The sequence below is a fragment of the Pseudoliparis swirei genome, chromosome 12 (assembly GCF_029220125.1).
Source record: "Pseudoliparis swirei isolate HS2019 ecotype Mariana Trench chromosome 12, NWPU_hadal_v1, whole genome shotgun sequence".
Lineage (NCBI taxonomy): Eukaryota > Metazoa > Chordata > Actinopteri > Perciformes > Liparidae > Pseudoliparis > Pseudoliparis swirei.
In genome coordinates this window covers 17,427,760-17,454,491 of record NC_079399.1, presented here as the reverse complement: position 1 = coordinate 17,454,491, position 26,732 = coordinate 17,427,760, and the positions used below count along the sequence as shown (strand labels likewise).

At 43.4% G+C, this 26,732-nt stretch overlaps 1 protein-coding gene across 1 annotated transcript in view; it reads left to right on the top strand.

Annotated features, from left to right (window-relative positions):
• The window catches only part of ift172 (intraflagellar transport 172), a 40,941-nt gene that overhangs the window by 11,357 nt on the left and 2,852 nt on the right, over positions 1-26,732 (top strand). Inside the window, exons 16-46 of the mRNA XM_056428137.1 lie at positions 1,714-1,881; positions 2,618-2,754; positions 3,947-4,054; positions 5,013-5,097; positions 5,265-5,357; positions 6,091-6,168; positions 7,560-7,808; positions 8,745-8,823; positions 9,384-9,504; positions 10,440-10,584; positions 11,680-11,769; positions 12,044-12,141; positions 12,507-12,642; positions 15,460-15,576; positions 16,481-16,623; positions 16,919-17,012; positions 17,942-18,006; positions 18,267-18,447; positions 18,583-18,692; positions 19,749-19,878; positions 20,790-20,888; positions 21,011-21,120; positions 21,704-21,767; positions 22,685-22,771; positions 22,952-23,068; positions 23,458-23,568; positions 23,707-23,826; positions 24,023-24,118; positions 25,273-25,332; positions 25,441-25,539; positions 26,552-26,705. Of these exons, the coding sequence (XP_056284112.1) occupies positions 1,714-1,881; positions 2,618-2,754; positions 3,947-4,054; positions 5,013-5,097; positions 5,265-5,357; positions 6,091-6,168; positions 7,560-7,808; positions 8,745-8,823; positions 9,384-9,504; positions 10,440-10,584; positions 11,680-11,769; positions 12,044-12,141; positions 12,507-12,642; positions 15,460-15,576; positions 16,481-16,623; positions 16,919-17,012; positions 17,942-18,006; positions 18,267-18,447; positions 18,583-18,692; positions 19,749-19,878; positions 20,790-20,888; positions 21,011-21,120; positions 21,704-21,767; positions 22,685-22,771; positions 22,952-23,068; positions 23,458-23,568; positions 23,707-23,826; positions 24,023-24,118; positions 25,273-25,332; positions 25,441-25,539; positions 26,552-26,705 (3,544 nt within the window). The remainder of the gene's footprint in view (positions 1-1,713; positions 1,882-2,617; positions 2,755-3,946; positions 4,055-5,012; positions 5,098-5,264; positions 5,358-6,090; positions 6,169-7,559; positions 7,809-8,744; positions 8,824-9,383; positions 9,505-10,439; positions 10,585-11,679; positions 11,770-12,043; positions 12,142-12,506; positions 12,643-15,459; positions 15,577-16,480; positions 16,624-16,918; positions 17,013-17,941; positions 18,007-18,266; positions 18,448-18,582; positions 18,693-19,748; positions 19,879-20,789; positions 20,889-21,010; positions 21,121-21,703; positions 21,768-22,684; positions 22,772-22,951; positions 23,069-23,457; positions 23,569-23,706; positions 23,827-24,022; positions 24,119-25,272; positions 25,333-25,440; positions 25,540-26,551; positions 26,706-26,732) is intronic.

The window sequence follows — 26,732 nt, the reverse complement described above, 5'->3', positions numbered from 1 at the left end:
CAACAACGACGCTGTGTACACTTGAACTTGAACACTCGCACTCAACATTCAAAGAATCTTCACTGTGTTTTTGTACGTGATTGCCGTCTGCAAAAATCATCTTAAAAATTGGGATTGTCGTGACGAGTGCTTTGAGCCGCACGAGGCCGTCCTCGACGCTTCGGGAGGTACGAGGAGACCCGTCCTCTCCGGTGTTCGTTTGAGCGAAAATAAATGGTTATCCAGGTCCGAGTCACATTTCAATGCGATCCGCTGCCGTGTTAGGAAAGAGATTATCGGAGAAAAGTGCTTAAATATTAAATAATCATCGGGCCATATCGTCCCGACTGATTTCCCATCATGTTTGTTTTGTTCTGCTTAAACAAACAAGACGCACGATGTCACTCAACGAGCATTAGAGGAGCTAGTCGACAGTTCTAGTCCTTACTGCTCGCCTCTGTTCTAGTCCTTACTGTTCGCCTCTGTTCTAGTCCTTTTGGTTCGCCTCTGTTCTAGTCCTTACGACTCGCCTCTGTTCCAGTCCTTACTGCTCACCTCTGTTCTAGTCCTTACGACTCGCCTCTGTTCTAGTCCTTACTGCTCACCTCTGTTCTAGTCCTTACGACTCGCCTCTGTTCTAGTCCTTTTGGCTCACCTCTGTTCTAGTCCTTACTGCTCACCTCTGTTCTAGTCCTTACTGCTCGCCTCTGTTCTAGTCCTTTTGGCTCACCTCTGTTCTAGTCCTTACGACTCGCCTCTGTTCTAGTCCTTTTGGCTCACCTCTGTTCTAGTCCTTACTGCTCACCTCTGTTCTAGTCCTTACTGCTCGCCTCTGTTCTAGTCCTTTTGGCTCACCTCTGTTCTAGTCCTTACTGCTCGCCTCTGTTCTAGTCCTTTTGGCTCGCCTCTGTTCCAGTCCTTACTGCTCACCTCTGTTCTAGTCCTTACGACTCGCCTCTGTTCTAGTCCTTTTGGCTCGCCTCTGTTCTAGTCCTTACTGCTCGCCTCTGTTCCAGTCCTTTTGGTTCGCCTCTGTTCTAGTCCTTTTGGCGCCTCTGTTCTAGTCCTTTTGGCTCACCTCTGTTCCAGTCCTTACTGCTCGCCTCTGTTCTAGTCCTTACTGCTCGCCTCTGTTCCAGTCCTTTTGGCTCACCTCTGTTCTAGTCCTTACGACTCGCCTCTGTTCTAGTCCTTTTGGCTCACCTCTGTTCTAGTCCTTACGACTCGCCTCTGTTCTAGTCCTTTTGGCTCACCTCTGTTCTAGTCCTTACTGCTCGCCTCTGTTCCAGTCCTTTTGGCTCACCTCTGTTCCAGTCCTTACTGCTCGCCTCTGTTCTAGTCCTTACGACTCGCCTCTGTTCTAGTCCTTTTGGCTCACCTCTGTTCTAGTCCTTACTGCTCGCCTCTGTTCCAGTCCTTTTGGCTCACCTCTGTTCCAGTCCTTACTGCTCGCCTCTGTTCTAGTCCTTACGACTCGCCTCTGTTCTAGTCCTTTTGGCTCACCTCTGTTCTAGTCCTTACGACTCGCCTCTGTTCTAGTCCTTTCGGCTCACCTCTGTTCTAGTCCTTACTGCTCGCCTCTGTTCCAGTCCTTTTGGTTCGCCTCTGTTCCACTCCTTACGCTAAGCCAAGCTCAAATCAAGCTCAATCTTCTCATCCCAGCAAGAAAACCAATTCCATCGTTAATAATATAATTTAATAATGATATTTGCAACTTCTTCCCTTCCTCCTCAGCTCCATCTTTATGACATCGTGACCGGCTCCAAGACCACGCTGCTGAGTTTCTGCTCCTACGTCCAGTGGGTGCCCGGCAGCGACGTGGTGGTGGCTCAGAACCGGGGGAACCTCTGCATCTGGTACAGTATCGACAGCCCGGAGAGCATCACCATGTTCCCCATCAAGGTGAGGCTTTGTTCTCTTTGCACGTGTGAGTGTGTATCTGTGTGTATCTGTGTGATCTCCATCAGCTCACGATACAACGCCATGTTGGCCATTTTCATATTTTCATTCGAAAACACCAACACCAACACCATCAAGCCTACGTCGAAATAAAAACAATGACATCACTGTGACATCATCGGGGTTATTTTGGTGGTAGTCCTCCTTATGATGACTGAACTGTCCTGTAGGTGCATAACCATCGTAGTTCCCAAAATCCCAATAAAATATTGGGAACAATAATAAAAGTTAGTTTCCACTTCAAACGTTGTTTTTTTTGTGCTCAATAATAAAAATTGGCAGAGGAAGCTTTTGTTCTCCATCATTTTAATTTGTTTTGGTAGTGAAGGATAATGCATGATAAATATTCCAAGTCCTGATTCAAAATCTTCCTTAAGTATTATTATCTACGTATAATAAACAAGATATACTCAATGCCAACAAATTTCTCCTGAGTTTTGTATTGTATCATTTGATTATTATCACTGATGCATTAATGGGTACCTAGCATGTTGCTCTTGTAGTTGGTTTAGGAGGCGGACCTAAAGCAGATGATAGTATATAATATATTCGTTGAGTACATTAATCTTTAACATAGCATCTGTGTGTCTAAGCGTATAATGTGCAGTACTTGAGTAAATGCACTTGGTTGGATTCCACCACTCGCTCACTTTCCGCTGGTTTCACTTTGCGTCGTCAGGGAGACATTGTGGATCTAGAAAGAGTCGACGGGAAGACGGATGTGATCGTGACGGAGGGCGTCAACACTGTGACGTACACCCTGGACGAAGGCCTCATTGAATTCGGTACCGCCATCGACGACGGGGATTATAACAGGTATACGTTTGGACTGCTCTGACCGATATTCGACGAGCACACAAAACGCAGCCTCATCACCGTCATTACTGTCGAGTTGAACATCCGTCCGGCCTTCCGACTACTTGCTGCTTATTTTGGGTCTGAGTCCCGGCGACAGCAGGGCGAGCAGAACAGGCCAGATGTCCTTTTATCCGGCAGCTTCCTCCAGCTCTTCTTGAGGGTTTCCTCGGAGCTGGCAGGGCGGCCAGGAGGCGTGGCCTCCTCAGTGCGTTGTGATTCCAACACCTCCAAAATGATCGTTGCAACTGACCTCTCAGTGTGGAGGAGCAGCTGCTGAACTCTTCACTGGAGCTCTGAACTCCAAACAAAGTGAGGCCAGCCAACCTTTAAGGGGACTTTGGTGATTTGTGCTTGTCACTACTGCGAGAGACAGAAGCTCTGAAGCTCCTCCGCTCAGAAAGGGCCAGGTGTTGATTGATCATTTTCAGTTGATGAATTCATCCATCCATTTCCTGCTGCGTGCTTTTCCGGCTCCAGGTTGCATTCATTTAATTATTTATAAAACTACTAATACTACTTTTGTTGGACGATATATCATCCCAGAGATAATTTCGATAAACAATATTGTTGTCTTTTTAAGTCCTTTTTTTGCTACTGATTTAATAATAAAATTCATCCTAAATTAACCTAAATAAATACATAATAATCGTATACATTCCCAAAACCAAAACAATAAATAAAATGGACTGTGGAGCTCTGTGAACAGAAATTTCCCGTAGATATTAACATTTGGCACAGGGGTATAGAGGGTCATTCATTCCTTATAGAGGAATATATATATATATATATATAAATATATTGGCAATCCAGTTTCTAACAGCCTGAACAAAAAGTGCAAAGTAAAAAAATGTGGAGTCCATTTGGACTTCTTCACATCTTCTGGCCGGTCAGAAACGTACGATAACGTAAAAATGATCCAGGCCATGTCTATATATATTGCGCAGTGAGCCGCTAGCATAATTATCGTGACAGGCCTATCCATATCATAACAATAATATTACGAGGCCATAGTGTGTTTTTCAGAACCATATTTTAATTTTTGTGGTCGGAGTATAAACATTTTCCTATTGCAACTACAAACACACACGGAATGTTGCTTTATTTGTGCCTGTCTTAGCTTTACATCTGTGTGTGTGTGTGTGTGTGTCAGAGCCACAGCATTCCTTGAGACTCTGGAGATGTCACCAGAGACTGAAGCCATGTGGAAGATGCTCAGCAAGCTGGCTCTGAAAGCTAACCAGCTGCACATCGCCGAAAGGTCAGTAAGACACACACAATCTTGTTCTTTTATCTTTGAGAGGACTCTCAATGACTTCATGCATTCCCGAGCTCCTCCTTACTGTAACATCACAATGAAACACCTCACCCCAACACTTACCCTGATTCGTATTCCTTAAGACCAAGCCTGACCCTCAAACAGTGCTGTCCCAAAGTGAGTGATTGTTCCTCACAAAGGTAGCTGCACACACTCACACACAACCTTGCAAGCTAATGTCCGTGCCAGCTAATTACTTTCTTTATCAGTCTTCATTGCACGTGTGACTTATCTCTGACTGCAGAGATTGGAGCCAACAAGGACACCTTGGTCACCTGGAATGAAAGCGCTTTTTGACACATGTGTGCGCACACACACACACACACACACACACACACACAGCAGATGCCTGTGTCCCTTCCTGACCTCCCTCTCTAACTTCATTAATTATCAAAGACATTGAACATTATTTTTTAATAATAAGCATCCTCTCTCATATTTCTCTCCGGTTTTGAGAAACTTAAAAAAAAAATAGAATTCTCTGTAATTAATAATGCATATGCTGTTCGTTAGGCTTCGGCCTGATTTGCATAAATCAGGCTATTGGGTGAAGAAACGCTTTTTTTGTCTGAAATGTGTAATGTTAATGAGGGATGGGAGCGAGAAAGAGTCAGACAGAAGGAGTTTTTAAACCACTTTCTTTCTTTCGTGACTTGTTCATTACTCTGATGCAACTGTTCAGAGAGAGTTGGTAATAAAGTGGCTGTTCAGAGAGAATTGGTAATAAAGTGGCTAAATGCTAAGACGAGCCTACTTATCTCGCAGCCTGCAGCGTACATCTAAAGGCTAATTAGACCAAAGCTCTAATTTATCTCAGTTCATTGAGAGCTTTGACCGGATGGCATTTGCTTCCACCTCTCTCTCTCTCTCTCTCTCTCTCTCTCACCTTCTTATTTCATAGATGTTTTGCTGCGTTGGGGGACGTCTCGACGCTGCGTTTCCTCCAACAAACAAATGAGATTGCCGACAAAGTTTCACAGGAAATGGTGGGTTTCGTATCGCAACAGATACAAGACTAAAAACTGACCATGTATACAACAAATAGAGTTGTTTTTTAGGGTGGTATGAACATATTTCTAAATATGACATAACTAAACAAATGAAAGTGATCACAGTATGTGTGTCTCACTGTGTGTGTGGCTCTTTTGACCAGGGAGGAGATGGGACAGCGTTTTACCAAGTCCAGGCTCACGTGGCGATGCTGGATAAGAACTTTAAACTGGCTGAGATGCACTACATGGAGCAGGTTGGCGACACACAACTGTTCTTTAACAGCATTTGAATAGTTGTGAATTCAAAAGCAATAACAAAATTAATAAAAAAATGTCTGACATGAATGTACCGTTAATGTTATCTTCTGTGTGGATAAAAGCCGGGATAGTTACCTTCGCATTGAAAATGCGGAAGGTTATGTTTTGATCGCCGTGTATTTATTTATTTATTTATTTGTATGCGTGTTCCTCGCATAACAAAACAAGTTTAAACCGAATCGCATGAAATTTGGTGGGATGATTGGTTATTATCCGGGGACCATTTGATTAGATGTTGGGATCGATCGGGTCAAAGGTCAAGGTCATGAAAAGGTCAAAATCTTCTTGAATCGCATGAAATTTGGTGGGATGATTGGTTATTATCCGGGGATCATTTAATTAGATTTTGGGATCAATTGGGTCAAAGGTCAAGGTCACGGAAAGGTCAAAATCTTCTTTCTACCATAGCGCTGTCAATCTTTATCCAATTGGCATGCAACTAATGCCAAAACGTTTATAATTCAATGCCCAATCTTGTGAAATGCGAAGGTATGCGCTCTACCGAGTGCCCATTCTAGTTTACGTTTGAATTAGGGGCTCACGGTCGAGTTAACTAGATGAGGAACTTTAAGCGCAGTGTCTCAATATCACACCTGTACTCGCTTTATTATTCACAGAAGTCGTGGTTGTGCAGCTCTGAGTGAAATGTCATGATCTCGTTTCCTGCAGAATCGCATCGATGAAGCGATAGCGATGTACCAGGAGCTCCACATGTGGGACGACTGCATCGCCTTGGCCGAAGCAAAGGTAATAACGCGAGGACAAAATGTACGTTTGCGTTTCACCTGAGTGAGATTGTGTCGTTGGACAATGGCATAAACAGCCAGGAAAATAAACTGAGCTTTCAACAACACACCGCTGACTGTCTGCCATCCGCGAGCTCAGAGCACTCTCTGTTGTTGCCTGGAGACGGGCACGCTGGGGGGAGTTTTATCCCCTCTGCCGTTACATCACTCGACAAAATACACCGGTAACTTCCACAGGTGAAGGGATACAATCATCCATCCATCCATCTACTGTACACTGTAAACTTGTCTGTGCTGCAGTCATTTAGCCAGGGGTTTTCTGGGTCACATGTTAGATAATTCTTGAATACATTCTCCCCCAAAAAAACGAGAAGCAAACTCAAAGGAAATTAAGGTTTCTGGTTGACGCTTTTATTCCACCTCTGTTCAAGATTAGGCACATTTGTGCGCTCCTGGATCTGTGCACCATTTTAATTCGAATTCAATTCAATTTATTTCATATTGCCTAATAGCACAAGATCACAGAGGGCTTTACAGTCTGTACATACGACATCCCTGTCCCAGGACCTCACATCAGATCAGGAAAAAAAAACACGAAATAGAAAAAAATGTTTCACAGGGAAAAAAGGGAAGAAACCTTTAGGAGAGCAACAGAGGAGGATCCCTCTCCAGAATGGACAGAAGCAAGAGATGACATGTGTACAGATGAACAGCGTTACAGTCACAACACATTCAATGAATATGACATGATGTATGAATATAGATACAGACCTCCACAATACATAATGTTCCCAGTCGGTTCCTGGTCTAAAACTACACAGGGAACCGTTTAAAGGTGCAGTGTGTAGGATATCGGGGCACCTATATGGCGAGATTGAAGATTGCAGCCAACTGATATTTCTCTCGTGAAAGGTGAGTGGAAGACCTGGTGGTATGTCGTGAAAGTGTAAAAGGTCACTTTGTGTGGGACTATAAACAGCTCATTCTATGGTATTGAAAAACACAACGATTCTTCTTTTCAGGTGATTAAAACATACTTATTCGTATCACATTTCTGCCAATAGATCCCGCAAAATGCTCCACATTGAGCATCTAACGGCAATTAATTGTAATATCGCTCCAATTAACGATTAAATGAATCTATTAATTACATCTGAAAATGTATCTATATAATAAAGCCAACATTTTCGAAAAGTTTATTTCCGATTAACAAAAAGCTAAAGATAATAAATGAACAATCTAATTGTTAACAGTAAAACGCAGCAAATCAAAGTGAATATTCAAAATGTTTGCGTCCAGATGGCTTAAAGATGTCAATACATTCTCTTTCAGTTTTTCAACACTAGATTTGAACCCATGTGTCACGTAGAAACAAATCCCACCCTCTCTTAGGGCCACCCGGAGCTGGACAGCCTGCGCAGGAACCATTACCAGTGGCTAATGGACACGGGTCAGGACGAGAAGGCCGGTGAGGTGAAGGAGAGCGAGGGAGACTTCCAGGGTGCCATCAACCTCTACCTGAAGGCCGGACTGCCGGCTAAAGCCGCCCGACTGGCCATCGGCCATCCGGAGATCACCAACAACAGCGACACCGTCGGCCGCATCGCCGCCAGTCTCATCAAGGGAGAGTTTTACGAGAGGGTGCGTGGACTCTATGCTAACTATGTGTCATTTATCCCAGCTGGTATCATATACCGGTAAATCTTATCCTTTCTCCTCTTTTTTTACCTCATCTTCCTCTCTTCTCCTCTCAAATGCCAAGAGAGGAGAGGTATCAACAGAGGAACCTTTTTTATCTTTCTTTTCTTATTTTAATTTGCAGTTTTACACCCCGTCTCCCTTCGTCCGTTTGTTATTTCTCGATGTCTCTCTCTGTAGTCGTTTGTCTGAGAACGCAGCTTTCCTCCTGGAGCCATCTGTGTTTATGTAACGGGTGGGAAGGAGAGAACAAACCTTCAGAACAAAATGTTTTGCTGCAATTTGGTGGCGTGGGGTTTCATTACTGTAGGTATCTGAGGGTCGACATTCGGTATATCTTCCATATCTTGCAAAGATCACATGCCGTGCGTTCTATTGTTGAAGAAATTAAGTATGTGGATAGTCGAACATCTCTCTCCGAAGTCATGTTTTTGTTGTTGTTGCTGTGACAACCTCCACTCTTCTGGGAAGGCTTTCTACGAGATTTGCCTTCCACCAAGTCAGAAGAGAATCTGGGGTCAGACACTCATGTGATCAGGTCTGGCTCACAGTCGGTGTTCCAGTAAATCCCAAATGTATTGGATGGAGTTGAGGTCAGGGCTCTGTGCAGGCCAATCAAGTTCTTCCACAGCAAACTTGCTAAACCATTTCTTTATGGACCCGGCTTTTTGCCCTTATACCGTGTTGCCATGAATACCAATACGAACATTGAAAAGCAGCCCAAGTGCACAAAAGTAGCCTATGTGTCAAAGTTTCCAGTTTTCTGGCGGTATAGTTTTCCATTCTCAACAACCATGACCAAGCTAATATCGAATTTTCCTTTACGTATCGATTTGTCGTCATAAATTGATGCACTCTATCTCTATATCTTCTGACCAGGCCGGAGATCTGTATGAGAGCATCCGAAACAACCAGAGAGCTTTGGAGTGCTACTGCAAAGGAGACGCCTTCAGGAAAGGTGAATCAGTGACATGCTAATTAATACGCATGAATATGCTGAGCCAATCTTTTAAATAACTACCAAAATGTGTTTGTTTGTTGACGTTATGCTTGCAGCTTCAGGGAGGGCAATGTTGGTCAACTGAAACCCTCTGACCTTTCCTCTGGCGATAGCGCCACGTCAAAATTACAATTTAATTTATTACCAAGTTCCTGCAAAACTATAATGACGTTCCCATCAACCTCAGCTGCACTTTGTGTTATTAGCAAATGTTAACATGCTACTCTATGATTGTGAACCTGGCAGTAGCTCTTTTAGAATTGCCATTGTTAGCGAGTTAGCATGCTAATGTTAGCATTTAGCTGGAAGCACAGCCTCATCGTGCAGCTGGTTGTACATTTCACATAAGTACAGGATGTATTGTAAGTAGCCTAAACAAGGGTACTTTTCGAGTAAGGTTAAGCAATAGCTTGTGTAAAGATTTTGGACACGAGGTGGACGCATGTTGTTGTGTGTGGGCATACGTTACAGGAGATCTACAGTTGGCCTATATTTAACAAAGTGTGTGCTTCCTGTAGCGGTGGAGCTGGCACGCCTCGCCTTCCCTGTGGAGGTGGTGAAACTGGAGGAGGCCTGGGGAGACTACCTCGTCCAGCAGAAACAGATGGACGCCGCCATCAACCATTTCATTGAAGCAGGGTAGGCTATGTCGTGTAGAGGAGTGACAAGACTCATATTTAGGCAGATGGAGAGAAGGAAAGAAAAAACACATCAAAGATGGCCAATCGTTCTTTAAATTATCACCAGTACCATAATAAATGTCTTTAAAATTATTATACTCCCCAAAAATACTTAATACATACAGCGCCCAGATTTATATTCTATTGAAGTCTATTTACTGAATTGTGACTGTGGGAAGCTAAAACTCTCCACAGAAACAAAGGTTTAAAATACATTTGTTCCGCTGCGAATTTTTCCTGCCAGAAACAGTTTCAATCTGTGTCTGTCTTAATTAAAAGATTTGGTTTAGTAAATGAATCCTAACCAATGTTAATGCACTTTTCACAATTCAATTTGGCTGTGTTGTTGGAGCAACCCACTCAGATAAGATAAACATATATTGATCCTTGTTGCACAAGGACAGAAATAAATACAAGTGAGTATAGAAAGTCACATGAATAAATAATAAGAGGTACATAGACTAAAATATGAATTGAACTCGATAAGTGCACACAGCAGACGGCAGATCTTCCACAAGGTGTTTCTCCCCTCCCAAAACAAAGGGTGGAATCTCCTTCAGTTGTCCTTGCCCTTGCTTCCTGACAGGCAAGATGGTGGTGAAGATAAGAATAAACGGGATTCAATCATCTCGGATTTTGGCAATAATCTAATAAATCATACATAAAATGTTGAAGTTACAGTACTGTGAGCACAGCAGAGTAAATGTAAGCAGTGTTCACGAGGCTAATACATGATATGATTAGGTAATGACACTCAGTGTTTGTCTGTATTGGTAGAATAGAATATAGTGCAAGAATCATAACATAGTATTCTATTATACATGATGGTATGGTTTATGAAGTATAGTATAAAAGACATGGTAGAAAATGTGTCTTTCTCCGTTCCATCCGTAGCTGCTCGCTGAAGGCCATCGAGGCGGCCATCGCGGCTCGTCAGTGGAAGAAAGCCGTCCACATCCTGGAGTTGCAGGAGGATTCATCAGCCGGGAAATACTACGTGAAGATAGCTCAGTACTACGCCTCCACGAAGGACTATGAGGTGAGAGAGGAGGGGCGAGGTGTGGGCTATTTTTATGGTCCGGCAAGAGATTCGTTTTGCTCCCTGAACACAACACCGGACATTAAGATGGAGTAGGCAGGGACATTTTGCCACCAGCTATTCATTTTTGCACACAAACACACACACGCGCACACACACACACACACACACACACACCTTGCACAAATTCAAGCAAAAAGGCAGAGGCCCAGGATCAGCTTTAACTTGGTCTCTCTGGAGCAGAGTGGGCTGTGTTTGCTCGAGGGGGCTTTGTCAGTAGTGACAATTTGAATTGTTTTTGTAGTTGCCAGAAAACAGTTTAAAAGAAGAGTAGAAAGAAATAATCTGGTGTAAATACAAAGAGAAAAAGGAAAGGAAGAGATACGATGATCCTGATGACGACGACGATGATGATGATGGCGGCGAGGGGCAGCGCGCTCTGCTCATTCTGATGAGCTCAGCTGAGCCAAACAGCCTCCACAGACTGTCAGCCTATGAAAATAGCCGGCCATTTCAGTCTGTTTGCTCTGTGGGCACATTCACAGAAAGTAATTAAGATAACAGGCTCTTTGCTCCCCAACTTGTGGAAGTTGCAGAGACTTATAATTCAGTGCAAACTAAAATGACGGCGGAAGCTCACACCTGTGATATGAATGCACAAATTATCGCAAAAAAGAAAAGAATGAATAAACGTTTTCTTTTAATCCGAACGAGCACGCACAAACAATGCATTTGCGAGTTGGAAAAAAGTTAAATGGGAAAAAAACTCTTTCCTTTACGTGGCAATCTGGTCGTGGTGGTTTTGGATTGTGGTGGATTGTCTGCCCAATTTTTCTGAAGTCTTCCCATAAATAGAGTACAGATAGCTGCTCTTATCAAATGAGCTTCACGCATGTTCTTTTGTGCTCTGTTTTCCCTGTATAACATTACAATGTCGTGATATGCTGTTGATGTGTTAGGAAGTTAAAGATTATTTATATTTCCATGTGCCGCCCAAACTAATGTCAAATACGAACGTCTACACAGAGCTTTTAAGATATTCAGCCTGCATTGTGGACATGTTCTGAATGCATCGTGTGTGTTTACGGCCTGTAGGTGGCAGAGCACCTGTTCGTGAAAGGAGGTCACATCAAGGATGCGATAGACATGTACACTACAGCAGGGCGCTGGGAGGAGGCTCATAAGGTTAGTATGGACACGGACGACCAGACCAGTGTGTACAAGAGAGACCTATTTGGGTAATTCAGGCAAAAACACGTTATGGTCAACATTTGAATCATTATGTTCCGGTTTTAAAAAAGACAAATATATAGATGATATCAAGATTTCCAATTAATAACATTCATAATCAAGAACAAACTGATTTTACAGGATACTAATGAATATTTGAGGGATAGGAGGAAGTTCTGGCTCTGAAACAAAACAGCCATGGTCATGTTTTGGTGCAATTTGCCTGCAGTTGGCCGTGGAGTGTATGACAGAGGAGGAGGTAATGGCTCTGTACATCAGCAGAGCCCAGGAGCTGGAGAGAGATGGGAAATTCAAGGAGGCTGAGAGGTAAATGGAGATTTATTTATAGTGATTTGTTGCATCATCGGCCGCTGGGTGCATGACAACGGAACGAGGCAAAGTGAGGTGAGCGCGTTTGAAGTAATTACGGCACTAAAATTATGGAAAACAGTTTTTGACGTTGGACAGTTCACACTGACAAACTCTTTATTCTGCCTTGACTGAAGACTTTTGGCACTTGAATAACCCCGCCTTCTCCCCTACCCAAAAAACTGTTCAGTTTCTATAGTTCTCAATTTGTGTGTGTGTGTGTGTGTGTGTGTGTGTGTGTGTGTGTGTGTGTGTGTGTGTGTGTGTGTGTGTGTGTGTGTGTGTGTGTGTGTGTGTGTGTGTGTGTGTGCGTGTGCTCGCAGGCTATTTGCCACAGTGAAGCAGCCTGACCTCGCCATAACCATGTACAAGAAGAACCGGATGTTTGATGATGTCATTCGCCTGGTGGCCAAACATCACCCCGACCTGCTCTCAGAGACCCACCTGCACCTGGCCAAGGTACGTCATCGCAATGTGATGGACTTTGAACACGAGTCGAGGCACCAGCAGTTGAAGAATTGGAACGCTTCAAATATTTCATTTTCCTGATTATCAGACTGAATTGAACTGAGAATAAGGGCCATTGTAGGGACAAGAAAAATATGATTACAGACTTGGGGAAGGGTAAATATTTGACCTTGCAGGGCACCTGGATATTCTCTCAATGTCACGAGATCACGTGGGGCATTGCGGGATCACGGCACATCACATTTCATTCTCAATAACAAGGCGTAGAGCAGGGGTGCTCAATACGTCGATCGCGGCGTAGTGTTGGTAGATCGCATGACATAACAAAAAATTGCCCCGCCCCCTGTAATTTTCTCTACAGCACGTCTTTGTTCTTTTATTAAAGTAAACAGTCGTCTGTTGTTGATCGTATCAACACAACAGCATGTCATTTCTGTCTCTACGTGTCGCGTTAACACTTCTCTTCCCGGCTCTCCGTCTTGTCGGGACGGAGCAAAAGAAAAGTCACTTGCACCCCCCCCCCCCCCCCCTCATTTTATAAGTAGCTTGCGTGCTGAAAAAGTGTGAGCATCCCTGGCGTAGAGGCTGAAATAGCATCAGTTTGATTGGAGAGTATTTCCACATTGAAAGTTTTCTCGATGCAAAAGATGTTTTTGTTGTTGTTGCTGGATTCGGCAATAGTTTGATTGACAGATGGTTCATCCAATCACCGGCCAAGTCTGCTTCCACGCCTCACGGCTCCTCAGATGGGTCTGTGTAACAAACCATCCTGTGTGGGTCCGGTGAGGTAAACATTATAAATACAAATGTGAGATTAAAGTTGAACATTTGCAAGACAAAAACTCCTAAATGTATGAGAAACAAACTCTGATGTTCTCTGAGATTACGACATCATTTCTAATCAGCGTGAGTTCTCTAGCACCACGTAGTTGACACGGGAGGTGGAAAGAAATGTGCACAGGTAGGGGCGAGGGCCCGTTCATCACACTTGCAGCTTTAATTTGGGTTTCTCCTCTCTCGCCTTGTAAGTCATGAACGAGGGTCCCATGGCTGTCATTGTTTATCCCTTGGTTGGTGTCAGTACTGCGCTCAGCACCTTCATCAGAGACGGATGAGGTTTCCAATCTGAAAAGCTCTCGTGGGCTCCAGTTCTGACACCCTTACAACTTAACCACACACTATTTTTTACGTAACCGCAGACAAATGTTCACAGTTTTGCGATTGTCCAATTCTCATGTGAGAAGACCCTGCGAGGGTTTAAACTCTTATAATAATTAGAAATGTCTCCAACTCTTAATTCTGCTCTGAAGTCAGAAAAAGAAGACCACCAGGCGAAACCTTTTTTTAATGAATTTTGTTTACGCACACATTCAAACCACACGCATGTCTGATTGTATAACCTCAGTGGTGGAGGCAGGAATGAAACCTTTTACTGAGAGTTACTACAAGGAGCTTTGAGCTGGTTATGTAACAGTCTCAATGTAATGTGGACGGCCGGCAAAAGCAAACAAGACCATGAGTGAGAATATTGGCTATTTATATGTCGCTGTTCTTATTAATGCCTGTCATCGGGACCCGGGCCATGCTGTTGGGCCCGCTGGATGAAAGGGAGGTCCACTGGGAGTACCAGAACCAGGACCACCAGACCCTGCTGCAGGAAAATAAGAAGTTTTCTAAAGGGACTCTGCTGCTCGGGAACACGGGGACCGTCAAAGTCCACACAAAATGAAAGTTCCTCGTCGTAACTTTGAGTACAGTACTTGAGTAAATGACCTGAGTCACATTGCACCACTGATCTTCTCGTTGTGTCCAGACCGGCTCTGAGACTTCAAATCCTGTTAACCCACCTGTTACCTTTCGGGTCAATTTGACCCCATTCAATGTTTAATGTCGGTGTTCTTTCGGGTCAATTTGACCCCAGGCTGTTTTTCACTGTGTCAAACATATAAGAAATATCAACTTTTTTATATATTTAAAGGGCTATTTAGGTAGTCAACAAACAAACAAAATACCTCACACTTAAACTTGGGAAACAATATTAATTCTAATAATCTTCTGGAGGTTTTAATTGCTGGGGTCAAATTGACCCCGAGGGTAAAATATGTCAGTAAATATAAAGGTAACAGGAGGGTTAAACATTGAATGGGGTCAAATTGACCCTAAGGTAACAGGAGGGTTAAGCTCCTGATAGTTGCATCAAAGAAGATTTCACAGAAATCCAATCGAGTTTCATTATTATATTGTAAACTTAGGTTTTCTTCGGTTCTTTTTTGTTGTTGTTGTTGATGTTGTTGTTTATATGGGGGAAAGAAGTTTGAACTCCTACCACACCCCACTTGTGGCAAGGAGGGGCTACCACCCACTGTGGCAAGGAGGGGGCTTGGTTGTTTTAGTCCTTTGTTGGTGCTGCTGTCAGTCATCATGTAGTCTGGTCGGTCCCTCGCTCGGCTCCTGACCGGATCAACACAGCACCTGACCGCTGTCTGCAAAGAATCTAGAATCTAGTGAACGTCGCTCTCGTATACCCTGCCGTCCAGAGCGGCAATCAAAACAGGAAGTGACTTGCCTTGACCCGGATATTTATTCAAGACGCTGGTCCTGGATTGGCCAACGATATGTTTGGCTTCAACAAGCCAATACATCAGCGGGTTGTATGTGTCACAAAACCTGTACAGCTGAAGAGGGCGTGGATTCTACTCATCAGCATTTATGTATCAGATTAGTACTTTCATATGTGTACTTTAATCCGTTTCCTGCGTCTAACTGTCCCTGGTGTGCATGTTTTGTTCATGGGCATGGATGTTCTAGGAGTTGGAGGCTGACTCCAGGTTCTCAGAGGCAGAGTACCACTTCATACAGGCCGAGGAGTGGAAAGGCGCGGTCCACATGTACAGAGTCAACGACATGTGGGAGGATGCATACAGGGTAGGTGCTGCCGCGTTGGTTCTGTTGGCTTCACATCTCCAGAGCCATGCAGAGTTTTGTACTTGCAATGTTTGAACTCACGATTATTTATTTTTAGAACCTTGTAACGCACAATTCTTGTTTACGGTACCCGGAGCTCGTCCATTGCAGTCACAAGAGACCCCCGTGCTTATGTTTATAAGAAAAAACATGACAATTAAAGTGTGGTTAGACATGTCAGTGACATAAAATATGTTGTATGCAATCTTTTGATTCTTGAAAGTACGGATTCAAAAGAGTTTGTCGATTTAGAGACACAAACCTAGGGATTTGAGAACTTAAGACAATCGTTGGAAGCATAAATATAGAGCAACAATAAGGCATACAGCAAAGAACAAGTCAATCGTAAGATGCTTTCATCACATGGAACACTTCCTGGCTTTGATAAGGAGCTTAAAGCAATATTACTTTTTGATATTGCTTTATTTGACCAGGTTTTGTGGGGAAAGTCTAAATTGTATTTAACGTGTCTTCCTGTGTGGCTCTCAATTTTAATACCGAAGTCATAAAGGCTGATCAACACTTAAAAAGTACTTATCGCTGCATTAGCGACATTATTTCGTGCCATGAGCCATTTATTCAATACGTATATATGTTCAGCTTATGATTGCTCAATAGGAGGACTGAAAGTAGATTGCGATTAGACTTCCCGGGCACGGCTTCTTTACGAGCGAGAGCCTCCCCGTCGACAGTGTTTATTGCTGCTGCCGCTTTGGGAGCCCAGTGCAACTTTACAGCTTCCCTCAAATGTTTTTTTTATCTGTGGTTATCTGTGGTGTGGGTGTGAGGGAGCCACACTGCCCCAGGACCCCTATAGCGATGTATATGCGCCAGATATATCTGTGTGTGTGTGTGTGTGTTTCAGGTGGCGAAGAGCCACGGAGGGGCCGGAGCCCAGAAGCAGGTGGCCTACCTGTGGGCTCGCAGCCTGGAAGGAGAGGCGGCCGTCAAGCTGCTCAACAAGTTCGGCCTCCTGGAGTACGCCATCGAGTTTGCTTCAAATAACTTGTGAGTTGCACCACAAGATGCACGTGATTCATTTTTAATTTACTGAGCACTCCAAGTCATTTTGATGAGAATTTTTCTCAAATGAACAAGAATCTAAATATAATGAGTTGGTTTTGTAAAATAATTGTTTTTGTATCTGAACTCATTATTTTGAGATATTTAAACTGACATCATTTTATATTCATGACATTGTCAGGAATGGGCTTCCATACCTTTGTGACTTGTTCAAAAAATAAATAAAAGAAGTAAACTTTTGATTGTATTGTAAAACCTTATTTCTTTATTTTCTCCCCAGCTCATTTGACTTTGCCTTTGACTTGGCTCGCCTCTCCAGTAAGGAAAAGCTTCCTGAGATCCACCTGAAACACGCCATCTACCTGGAAGATGAGGTGAGTCTGTCCCGGTCCGGCTGCATCCAGTCTGCTGACACATTGTTCCTCCAGATGAGACGCATTGCCGACACCAGTGTCCTTTGGTTCTTTTGTTGTTTAACTCTCACCTCCACACACCACATTATCTCAAAAAGCCGATTACCTCCTGCTGCAGAGCTGTCTGCCTGCTGCCGTGAGAAGGCCGAGCGTTGTTGTCTTTATAGTTCCGTCCACAGGCGAAACATCTCGTACAGACTTTATAATTGTTCAGTCTCTCTTTATTGGTGTAGTCGTTACGCATCTCTCCGTGGTTTTGTATCTCTCCCTGGTCCCTTTGTGTCTCTTTGCGGCTGCTTTGTCTTTCTGCTATTTATTATTTGTATTTCTCCTTTTGTTGTTGCTTTGTGTCTCTTTGTGGTCATTGTGTGCCTCTTTCGTAGTCATTGTGAGTCTCTTTAACTGGGTTTATTTAATAAGGGACAGTGCACATTGATAAAAACATTTCAGTAAATGTGCCAGAGTTAGCCAAGAGGCTATTTTTCATCTGTAGTCCCAATGATGCTGATATGAACAAACCTAAAAACATAAGATTACAAATACAAACTACAGACAAAGCAAATAAAATAAGGGAGAACCATGTGCTCTCTTTTATTTATTTATTTATTTTTCTCGCTTATTAAATGATTCCAAGCTTGTAAACATGTGGATTTCCCTTTAATCTGCATACATACTTGTACGTGATACTCGGCTCCCATCGGACGGGATCTTTCCACCAAGGTCAACAAGATAGATTTTTACAACAGCCTAAAAAGCAGCCCAATAACCTTGTTATAGGTCCGGTCAGTTTGACCATCGCACTGCTAGTCATTGTAAATGTAATGTTGGCTCATACTGCAGGTCAAGAACAGTGAGTCGTTCTTACTTCTGATACTTCTGATCATCTGCAGGGAAAGTTTCCAGAGGCCGAGGTTGAGTTCATCAAAGCAGGAAAACCCAAAGAAGCCGTCCTCATGTGAGTCCATGTGTCTCCAGCTGATCAGGAGCTGTACGAATCAGTGGCAGATTTGAATCCAGTGGCGCAATGTAACTAAGTACATTTATGTGCGCTTGTATTTTGTTTACCTTCTGTTACTTTTACTACATTTGAGAGGACAATGCAACACTTTTCATTTTCCATTTATACGCACAGGATTTAAACTTCTTCAAATAACCTTTTTTGGGCGTGTGTGTGTGTGTGTGTGTGTGTGTGTGTGTGTGTGTAAACTGCTCCAGGTATGTCCACAACAAGGACTGGGCCAGTGCGCAGCGGGTGGCTGAGGGCCACGACCCAGACACCATTGCTGAGATCCTGGTCGGCCAAGCCAAGTTCTGCTTTGAACAGAATGAATTCCAGAAGGCCGAAGCCTTCCTGCTCCGAGCCCAGAGACCCGAGCTCGCTGTTAAATATTACAAGGTAGCGATAGGAAATGGCTCCGGAAAAGAAAAGAGAGCTGGAGAATGTGTTTTAGACTGGTTGTAGACTTTAACCATCACAACCTTTGGTCAGTTATTCTTTTATTTATTCCATATTTGTGGTTGTTTTGATCAGGATGCAGACTTGTGGAGCGATGCCATGCGGATCTGTAAGGAGTATCTCCCCAACAAGCTCTCCATGCTCCAAGAGGAGTACGAGAAGGAGACCTCCAAGAAGGGAATCCGGTGAGATTATTTGTTTAAGACCAAAAGATATAAGAGATCCACGAGCCTCATCTCTTGTCGTTGACTCCCTCGTCGTCCAGGGAGCCTGAAACTGTAAGAAACGTCCCTGAAGCTCCGTCTGTAGTTACGACGGCAGCGACAGCAGATCCCCAACAGCCTTGTTAACAGGACTTGTAATCATGGGTCGGCGGGTCGGCATTCGTAGTCGGACATTATTTCAAGAGCTAGTGTTAGATTTAGTTGACCTTTCATGTTATGTTATTAAGAAACCACTATGAACATTTCACAGCCCCCCCACACACACACACACACCTCCCCCCTCCCCTCCCCAAGTATAATCTATGCACAAAGAGTCTGTTTGATGCTTTATTAAAACCCAGCTCGTGTATTATCGCACATTGAAGACTACCAACAAGGAATAGCTCGTTAGCCAGCGGGCCGGCAGCATACCGCTCTCGTCCTCCTCCCGTCGCTTCTCCCTCTTTAATGACTTGTGGGAGGAAACATCAAAAGTTGCCAATGGAAACGGGCGGAGGAAGTGAGGGTTGAAGTTAGAAACCACTGAATTATTGCTGCAGAGCTTCCGGCTCCAGATAGGCGCGAGGCTTCACAGGCATCCTGCGAACCATGATCAAATTGTAGATCGGCGCCTTTAAAAAAAAAAAGAAGAAAAAATAAACGTAAAGAAGAGCACGCAGACGAAGAAGAGGGAGATGATGAGCAAGAAACGGAGGGGGGAGGGGGAGGAGGGATCCTTTGTGATTTAAAAAAAAAAAGAGGGTGAACTGTGGATGTGTTTTCTCTATGATGGCAGTGAGGTTTTACAATCTCAAAGATCTCTCTCTGGAGGCACCGACGGCCGTTATTATAACTTCATGTCTGCTATGTTGCTAATTGGCTCGTATATCAAGAGCCTGATGTGTTTTTAATAGCGCCTTGTTGTATATTTCACTTTGTGCTTACGTGAATATGAAAATGTTCCGCAAATGAGATGCGTTGGATTTATGAGTCTGTGTGTGTGTGTGTGTGTGTGTGTGTGTGTGTGTGTTGCTTCAGGGGAGTGGAGGGCCTGCTGGAACAGGCCAAGGAGTGGGAGCAGTCCGGCGAGCACTCCCGGGCCGTGGAGTGTTACCTGAAGGTGAAGGACGACTCCAACGCTGCCCTGATGGAGAAGTGCTGGATGAAGGTAACAGATCCAGTCGGCACAAACACAAACCGTTCTCTTTACTAACGTGTCGGGCGGAGCGCGAGTCACTCAGTACTCTGATAGTCGGTTAACGGTCTGAGGCGGTGGCTCGAGGTCAATCTGAGGGGTCGTCCACTAATTCAATTTAAGGGCTCACAGGCCATAAATGTTACGCATCATCGGTTAAAGTTATTTATCAACTATTCTCTGGAGCCACCTTGTTTGAAGTTATTTCCTCTGTTTTAAATGATATTGTTAACCGCATTTATTTGAGTTGTTGGTCGGACAAAAATAGACAATCTGAAAATGGGATATTGTGATGTATAATTCTTCGACATTTTATTGATTCAGCACCATATTTTTGTGAAAATTATTTTACCTGCAGCTCAGATTCAACAATATCAAACATTTAACTACAGTTCTGTAGAAACCCCATAGAAAAAATAAATTCTAATTATATATTAAATTAATTATATATTTTTGAAACCCAGGAAGTCTTTCTCTCTAAACATTGCAGCGGTTGGATGAACAGATGCGATGTGGCAGCCATCACATCGAGGGTGGTGGGAGGTGAAAAGGCCACCGTGTCACCAACATCAATAGATTCCCTTGTTATTGATTAGAGTGCGATAGAGAATATTGAAAAGAAGGTCACGCATAGATCAATAGCTATTCTTTTAATTTTGTTTCCTATTTATGGAGTTTGATTAACCAGCGTGAGGAAAAAGAAAGAAAAGACCGCTTGGTGTCCCGGTGGTGTTCGAGGTTCGGGTCAACGCGATCGATACGTGGCTTACAGTGGAACCACTAAATAAGCCGTTCGATTTTATTAAGTTGGTCAAACAAAAGAAAATTATAAACGTGTGTGTGTGTCTGTCTGTTTGTGTATGTGTGTGTCTGTGTGTGTGTAGGCAGCGGAGTTGTCCATCAAGTTCCTCAGCGGAGACCGAGCGGTGGAGGTGGTCCAGGCGGTCGGACCTCGACTCTCGCAGCTGAAGAAGTACAACGCTGTGAGTGAACGCGCCACATCTGAACCTCCATCGCTCTGAAACGTGTGAGTCCGCTTCAGCTTCGAGTGTTTTCAATTTTGCCCAATTTCTCTCCCGGTGGTGTTGGCGTCCTCGTGCTCAAGGCCGCTGAGCTTTACCTAAACATGAACCTCATCAAGGAGGCGATCGACGTCTTCATCGAGGGCGAGGAATGGAACAAAGCCAAGAGGGTCGCCAAGGAGCTGGAGCCCAGGTCTAAAGACACACACACACACACACACACACATACAGTGCGATGGTGGAACATGACCAAGTACATTTACTATATAGCATTTGTCTTTTCTTTTTTTATGTTTTACACTTTATGTCTTGTCTTTTCACCACATATATAGAACACATGTAAACATAATTGTAAAACAAGTTCAAAATAACATCAGCAAGAGAAAATCTGGTTTGCTCTGTCCTCTCAATAGCATGACAAACCCTGAGAAACATTCACGGGTTCTTATCTTGTGTTGGCGTTGACGGGTAAACTGCGTCCCCACAACACATCGCTCCTCTTGAGCTCTTATTCTGTGGGTTAACACTTCCACATCATACATAGCGTCACGATTTTCAACCATCCATCTTGTGACGGTGGTCCTATCGCGTCCCATCTCTTCGTAACCGCCTTTTTACTAGCTGCTAGCAGAATTTTCGGCGTGTGTGTTTTCAATGGGATAGCACCTCACTGAGACTCACCTCACGAAACATTACCTCTTGAACGTATATGGGAATACCGGAGTTCTCTTCTAGCGTCTCTACCCTGTATCTCATTTCTCTGATCTCTTCGGCAGGTACGAAGACTATGTGGACCAGAAATACAAGGAGCACCTCAAGAACCAAGGCAAAGTCGACTCTGTACGTACAACTTCACAATAAGTGTTTTCAAAATAAAATGCCTGCTTCCGGTTGAAACGGCTGTTATGAAGATCTCTAGTAGAAACTCCCATTCTGACTCCGCCTCCCAAAGTCAATACATTTCATTCATACTCACGTCATGCCAGAGTTATAATAAGCATAACATCTTACAGTCAGTAGAACACTTACAAGAATAATATAATCATCATATTTTCAGTGACAGTGACTTTCTACCATGTTTTCATAATACATTCTTTTGAATATCCTTCATAATATCCTTTATTGATTATCCTAGCTTTCTTATGTATTAATTTAAAACCATAGACTTTCTTATTTTCATGTGCATGTATATATAAAAACCATTACAATTCTACACCGTTTACATTGTTTCTGATTGGTCAAGCAAAATTATTCAGATTAATCAGCATTATGAGTAAATGTGAAAGTCCTAAAGTTTAAATGGTACTTCTTTAAACAAAAAACAGATGTAAAACGTTGCTTGATTATATGTAATTACCTTCGCATTGAAAATGCGGAAGGTAATTACATATAATCAAGCCACGTTTTGATCGCCTTGTATTTATTTATTTATTTATTTATTTGTATGTGTGTTACTCGCATAACTCAAAAGTATTAAACCGAATCGCATGAAATTTGGTGGGATGATTGGTTATTATCCGGGGACCATTTGATTAGATTTTGGGATTGATCGGGTCAAAGGTCAAGGTCATGAAAAGGTCAAAATCTTCTTTTTACCATAGCACTGTAAATTTTTATCCAATTGGCATGCAACTAATGCCAACATGTTCATAATTCAATGCCCAATCTTGTGATATGTGAAGGTATGCGCTCTACCGAGTGTCCGTTCTTGTTGTTTGTGTTTTTGTATTTAATCGTTACGTCCGTGTGTCACATAGCTGGTGGGCGTGGACGTCATGGCCGCTCTGGACATGTATGCAGACAGAGGCCAGTGGGAGAAATGTCTGGAGACGGCATCTAAACAGGTACTGGACGCTCAACCTGCCATCACTCTGGACATTGAGTGAAAGTAATGCTCCCTGTAACCAAACCTTCCATTAGTAGTTCAACTGGAAGTATGTCAAGTTGTCCTTAAATTAAAAACTAAAACAAACGCACAACAGTGGGTGTCGCTGTTCCTCATCATCCCTGTTGTGTTTTGTCAGAACTTCAAGATCCTCCAAAAGTACGTCGCTCTGTACGCGACGCAGCTCATCAAGGAGGGAGAAGCTCCGAAGGCTCTGCAGCTCTACGTTCAGCACGGAGCACCACCCAACCCTCAGGTACGGCACACACACACACACACACACACACACACACACACACACACACACACACACACACACACATGAAGCTCCAATGACCATCACCTCATCGGGTATGTTTTTCTTCATGCTTCCTGTTTTGCCGCCAGAGCAGCCTGAATATCTTCAGACTGTATTTGTCACCAGACGGTATCATGAGTTGCCTTTTGTAATTATTTGTTAAATAATTGCCCGTTTTCATTTTTGGGATACAAAGTCCAACTTTTGATCCTTGGACTTCTTTAGCTACATCTTCAGCACCTCTTGTGTCCGGTCTACATACCTTATGATACAAACAGAAAGCATCAATGGAAGGTCCGACCAATAACTCCGTTGGATCCCCCCTTCTTTCTTTCTCCTACTCCCAGAACTTCAACATCTACAAGCGACTTTTCCTGGACCTGATTAACTTCCCCGACACTGATGGCCCAGAGTCTTACCGGATGTGGGCCGACCTCCGCAACTTCCTGCTGCAGCTGGTAAATAACAACAGAAAATTGGCTTCTTGCAAATGTCCATGTCGTGAACTTCCTGACATTTTACAACTGTTCCTTTTACTGTAGTTCCACTTTTGGTGATGCCTCTGTGTGTGTGCGTGTGTGTGTGTGTGATTTCAGTGTGAGAACATGTCCCGGTCGGCCGAGGCCAACTCTCCAGCTCATGAGAACTTTGAGCAGATGCTGCTGATCGCTCACTACTACGCCACAAGGTCCGCCTCCAAAGGAGTCGTGCAGCTGGTACGCAAAACACCCCGAGAGCTTCATAGAAGGCTTTTTTTTCTCCTTCAAATAATATATCTAGGACCTAAATTCCAATATGTTGCATTCTTCCAAAACAAACTCAAACCTCTGAAATACTTTACCGATAGCTTCACGCTCTGAACACAGTTTGACTTGTTGCTCATTCTGAAACCAAAGCTTTCTCCCTCTGCAGGTGAGTCTTCCAGCCAAGCTGTCCGTGTCTCTGCTGCGCCACACCGAGCTGGTTCCCGCGGACAAGGCCTTCTACGAGGCCGGCCTGGCCTGCAGGGTGAGTCCACATGAGAGAGGAAGGTGGTTCTGATAAAGCCTCTGTGCTCCACGTTCCTCCCACCTGGTTTGAGTGGTGGATTGTAAATTAAGTACATTTACTCGAGTACTGTACTCAAGCACAATGTTGAGGAACTTGTACTTTGTATTTTACCACTTTATAGGAAAACAGATTTTCTACTTCTTAAACTAAATACACATTGAAAAAAGTATTATGGATCAGTTTGAATTTGCATCGTCATAAAGCTGAACGCTGATTCTCTGAGCTCAGAAGTCATTTAGTCTACACTACCATTCAAAAGTTTGGGGTCACTTAGAAATGTCTTTATTTTTCAAAGAAAAGCACTGTTATTTCAATAAAGATAACATTAATCAAAAATACACTCTCTACATTGTTAATGTGGTAAATGAACATTCTAGGTGGAAACGTCTGGTTTCTAATGAAATATCTCCAGAGGTGTATAGAGGCCCATTTCCATCAACTATCACTCCAGTGTTCTAATGGTACATTGTGTTTGCTAATCGCCTTAGAAGACTAATGTCTGATTAGAAAACCCGTGCAATTATGCTAGCACAGCTGAAAACAGTTATGCTGGTGATATAAGCTATACAACTGGCCTTCCTTTGAGCTTGAAGTTTGAAGAACAAAATTAATACTTCAAATATTAATCATTATTTCTAACCTTGTCAATGTCTTGACTATATTTTCTATTCAATTTTCAATTCATTTGATAAATAAAAGTGAGTTTTCATGGAAGACACGAAATTGTCTGGATGACCCCAAACTTTTGAACGGTAGTGTATTTTATTTCGACGTACGTGGTTCTCACATGACAACGACGCTACATCATGTGATGATGATTGAACTAGGCGACACAATCTAAAGGACCTGAAACATCTACAGCAGTATATATGCTTGTAAAACACTGACGGGGAACTCCACAGTGAACAATGTGCTCATCATGCTTACATACTTTGACTTATGAAAGGTTTTGAATGCAGGGCTGTGACTTCTTTGTGGTATTAGCACTCCTTCAGTAAAGGATCGGGAAATCTTCCACCGCTGCTAACAAAATAAAAGAATTCACTCTGATACTCCTATAAATGGAAAAAAGGGTAACATTCCCATATAACTTATTTTGTGTAACCTGGCAGGCTGTTGGCTGGGAGAACATGGCCTTCATCTTCCTCAACCACTTCCTGGATCTGTGTGACGTGAGTACACAGCCGCAGATCAACTGGAGGACAGATGCTCCCCCAGCGCGGTTCCTCAGTGAACGTGAGTCTGGCGGTTCAGTTCATCGGGACGTGTTTTGTCTCCAGGCGTTTGACGAGGGCACGCTGGAGGCTCTGGACCACTCCGACTTCCTGGACACCGACATTCCCTTCGAAGTTCCGGTCCCCACCAAACTCTGTGTCACCGTAAGAAAACGCACACGCCCGAGACCTCCCACTGGACAACGGAACAATAACATACACTACCGTTCAAAAGTTTGGGATCACTTAGAAATGACTTTATTTTTCAAAGAAAAGTTTTGTTTTTTTTTAAACATTAAATTAATAAAAAATCAAATCTACATTGTTAATGTAAATGACTATTCTGACTATTCTGGTCCTGGGTTTCTAATGAAAATTCCATAAATGTATATCTAGCCTTGTGTTACAGCATCTATCACTCTTTCTAATGGTACATTGTGTTTGCTTGCTTTTGCTCAAGACTAAGAAGAGATGGAAAAGAAAGAAAAATTATGTTAGCACAGCTGAAAAGAAGTGCTGGTGATGATATATATAATACACCTGGCCTTCTCCTTTTTTGAAGTTTGAAACAAAATTAATAAAAAAATATTAAAATATATTTCATTATTTCAACAATGTCTTGACTATATTTTATATATTCATTTGATAAATAAAAAAGTGATTTTTTTTGAAGATAAGGAAATTGTCTGGGTGATCCCAAACTTTTGAACGGTGGCGTATATGAAGTAGAGAATAATAGGAATGATAATTGTGGCCCGTGAGTCAAATCTGACCTCCCAACAGGAATATTTGTCCCGTGACGAAAGCGGACGTTTTCACTTTTAACGCTTAATTTTTGAGATCCTTCGTGACGTGTAACAGACATTTAAGGGTTGTGTACATTCCAGTAAATATGACCTGGCTGGGCAGCCATAAAAGACGTCGGACGCCGTTGTATCCGCCGTGCTCTGAAGCGAGCAGCAAACTGCTCAGCTCTTGGTTTGAGCGACACGGACTGAACTCTAGTTTCACAGGATCAATCGGAACGCTCGCTTCCCTCCGGCTCCGCCGCCGCGGCTCCGCCCGCCGCCATCAGTGCGGCTTTCAACCGAGACGCTTCACTCCGGAGCCACTTCAATCGGCAGCTTTCGGAAAGAAAGCTGTAGATGTGTAATGAATGTTTGTCTGCGTGACACAGGACGCCCAGCGGGAGCAGATCCGTGACTGGGTGCTGATGGTGTCCATGGACAACCGGTTGGAGCAGGTTCTGCCGCGCGACGAGAGGAACTCGTACGAAGCCTCTCTGGTGGCCGCCAACACCGGCCTCCGCTCTCTGCCCTGCGTCCTCACAGGTAACACTCACACACACACACACACAC